This window comes from Stegastes partitus, unplaced genomic scaffold, assembly GCF_000690725.1.
Source record: "Stegastes partitus isolate 25-593 unplaced genomic scaffold, Stegastes_partitus-1.0.2 Scaffold1062, whole genome shotgun sequence".
Taxonomy (NCBI): domain Eukaryota; kingdom Metazoa; phylum Chordata; class Actinopteri; family Pomacentridae; genus Stegastes; species Stegastes partitus.
This window is the reverse complement of record NW_007578793.1, coordinates 25,590-28,718: the sequence shown is the minus strand read 5'-3', so window position 1 is coordinate 28,718 and position 3,129 is coordinate 25,590. Positions and strand designations below refer to the sequence as shown.

Genomic DNA, 3,129 nt, shown 5'->3' with positions numbered 1-3,129 from the left:
TACCGTCTCCTGACTGATGCTTCTCAACAACCTTTCCCAGAGTTCTTGGAGGGTTCTTCAGTCTTCATGGTGTGGTTCTATCCAGGAGTTCTGATCCACCAGGGACTGGACCTTCCAGATACACGAGTCTTTATACTACAACCACTGAGACACATTCACTGACCTCAGATGATGCGTTTACTGACTGTGGGACTTCTGCACCACCTGGCTGAGGTACATTAAAGGAGGAGAACTCTGATGAAACCATCTGTTCTACGTTCTAGATTTTAAATAAACGGACTTTGTAGGGATCTGTTTTCACTTTGACATGAAAGACTGTTTTAGGTAAATTCCTGTCAACAAGGGAAATGAAACGACTGATTCAAGGTGAGCACTGTTTATAGGAGCTGTAGCAGAACCACTGGATGTTGGGCAGTGGCCACACTGTGCACTGGACGCACTGACTCTTTCCCTCACATGTCATTTAGTGCTGCAGCAGGAACATCAGAACCCGTCCTGTGCTCTCTGCCCACTCTGCTCCAGCAGGCGGCGCTACTGAACCTCTAAGCTGGTTTACCAACCGCCAATCAAACCAAAGGAAGAACTGTTTAACACCTGTTGGGTCGGGGTCAGCGGTGGTACCGATCGGTTACACGGTGGTGACGGTCAGAACGCTCCCACCCAACGCTCTACCTGTTCTGGAAGTCCTGCAGCTCCGCGTTGACCTTGTCGATGTTGAGCTCCGCCCACAGGAGGTCGTAGTAGCCGGCGACGCTGCCGGTGACCGAGTTGTACAGAGAGTAGAGTCTGGACAGCAGAGAGAGCTCCCTCCGGATCCGGTGCAGCTCAGGAAACTCTGCAGGGAGGCGGCCGGTTAGGAAGCAGGAAGAGAAACCAGGAAGTGGGCGGAGCCTCTCTTACCGTGAGGCGGCAGTCCGAACAGCTCCTCCCCTGCCGAGTAGGTCGTGTATTTATCCCACAGCTGCTCGAACTCGGCCTGGAAGCTCTGCAGACGCTCGCTGGCTTCAGCCGGGGCGGCGCCGTCCACGCCGGGGCCCCTGCACAGGACGCAGCGGCACAACAGAACCGTTATGCTGACGGGCCACAGCAGGAGTTCATTTGACATATTTACGTGTTCTTTTATGATTTGTTGCTGCTTTCAGGATTTAAATCGCGTGTTCAAAGACACGAGTGTAGCTCAAAACATTAAAGTTAATTCATGAGTTCATTTCTTAAAAATGACATGAAGAAGATGAAACCTGCTGAAAAAGGTCCAAATCAGACGAGTTCATTTGTTAGAACCTTCGTTCTTCATTGAAGTCATCAAGAACGGAACACAGAGCTGCTCCTACGTGATGTGCTTCTGGTGGTGTGTTCATGAGAAACAAACTCTGAACCTTGTGCTGTATGTTTTATTGACGTTAGTGTAAAAACACTGGTTACAGAGCAGCAGCTAAGTCCAGCGGGTCGGCCGGGTCTGTTGGCTGGACACGATTCTGTCAGATGGTCTGAACCAAAGCGCTCGTGGTCACCTGAGGCTGTAGTCGGAGCAGAAGCTGTCGACGCTGCTCTGGAAGCTCCGCACTGCGCTCAGCAGCTCGGCCTTCATGCTGGGTTCAATCTCCACCAGGACGTTCTGGTTCTGCACCACCTGAAACCACAACACCGGTTCTGCATCTCTGGACTTCATGTGTTCTGAAGCAGGAGCCAGAAACTTCACTGAAGCTCTGGTGTCCAGGTGTCAGTGAATGCAGCTACTGATGACTCAGCAGCCTGCAGCCGATCAGAGCGAACACCCAGTGTGTGTTCACTGAGACAATGATGAACCTTCTCCACCATCACAAACCTTCTTCTCCACCATAATAAACCTTCTTCTCCTCCATCACAAACTTTCTCCTCCATCACAAACTTTCTTCTCCACCATAATAAACCTTCTCCTCCTCCACCATAGACCTTCCTCTCACCAGTAGACCTTGTTCCTCACCAGAGCGTTGAGGTTCCTCCAGGCGTACATCAGTCCATCCACGCGCTCTGCGTTCCCGTCGCTGAAGAGCAGCTGGTGTTTGCCGAGCAGAGCGAAGGATTCCTCCACCGGGCCGATGGTGGCGTCGATACGAGCCTCCTCCTCCCGAACCTCAACCAGGTCGGAGAGAAGAGACAAAGGACGGAGTGAACGTAAAGAACAACGATGTCATAATCATCAGACACGCTGATCAACGGTTCATTAAAACGAGCAGATCAATAAACGTGTCAGAGGAAGGGAGGCAGCCAATCAGACGCCGGCTGACCTCTCTGAGCGCCGCCATCGCGTCTCCCACGTCCTCCAGGTCCGTGATTGGACGCTGCAGGCGCTTGGTCAGCCCCTCCACCAATGAGAAGACGGCGTTCATGTCAGCGGACGCCCGGCGGTTCAGCGCGGCGCCGAAGGCTCGTTTGTGGAGACGACACTCGTGAGCGAGCGCCAGCTTCAGCTGGTCGGTGTCGAGAAGAACCGGACCCACGGTGAGAAAGGCCGGCAGCTCCGCGATCTGCTCCTCCAGCTTCTGCAGCAAGGCATCATGGGTAAACGTTCACACCGTGATGGCTGGAGTCAGAGCAGGAACAACACTGGACAGCATTTATCAGCCAGGAACCAGAACCAGAACCAGAAACAACCGACAGGTTTTGGACTTTCTGATGGTCCCTGAACACACCGTGTGAAACCCACGGTTCTGTCGGACAGTTTAACAAATCTGAGCCGAAAACCCTAAAAAGTCATTAAAATCACTTTTGATGTTCCTGCAGAACCAGAACCCTCTCCCTCCTGGTTCTGACCCTGTAGAACCAGAACCTTGTGCCGGCTGAGCCACACGCTGATGCTCAGACTCACAGAGTAGCAGCAGACGTGAGCGCTGAACTCCTGCAGCGACGGATCTCTGCGCAGGAAGTCCTGCAGCTGCTGCTCCGGGTCCTGAACACAAGAACCGGACGTGACTGCAGCTCGACAACAGCAACACACACACACACACACACACACACACACACACACACACTCACTCACCTGGTCCCACAGAGCAGAGAGTCCGGTGAGCTGACTCAGGGCTTCGGCAGCCGCAGCCTTCAGAGCCGACACGACGGAGCCGAGCAGCACCAGTAGCCTGATCCGGGACA

At 53.4% G+C, this 3,129-nt stretch overlaps 1 protein-coding gene across 1 annotated transcript in view; it reads right to left on the bottom strand.

Moving 5' to 3' along the window:
* The window catches only part of dnah5l (dynein, axonemal, heavy chain 5 like), a 77,617-nt gene that overhangs the window by 50,960 nt on the left and 23,528 nt on the right, over positions 1-3,129 (bottom strand). Inside the window, exons 28-34 of the mRNA XM_008295638.1 lie at positions 3,020-3,116; positions 2,849-2,929; positions 2,268-2,522; positions 1,964-2,113; positions 1,512-1,630; positions 901-1,037; positions 673-835 (exon numbers count right to left, since the gene is read on the bottom strand). Of these exons, the coding sequence (XP_008293860.1) occupies positions 673-835; positions 901-1,037; positions 1,512-1,630; positions 1,964-2,113; positions 2,268-2,522; positions 2,849-2,929; positions 3,020-3,116 (1,002 nt within the window). The remainder of the gene's footprint in view (positions 1-672; positions 836-900; positions 1,038-1,511; positions 1,631-1,963; positions 2,114-2,267; positions 2,523-2,848; positions 2,930-3,019; positions 3,117-3,129) is intronic.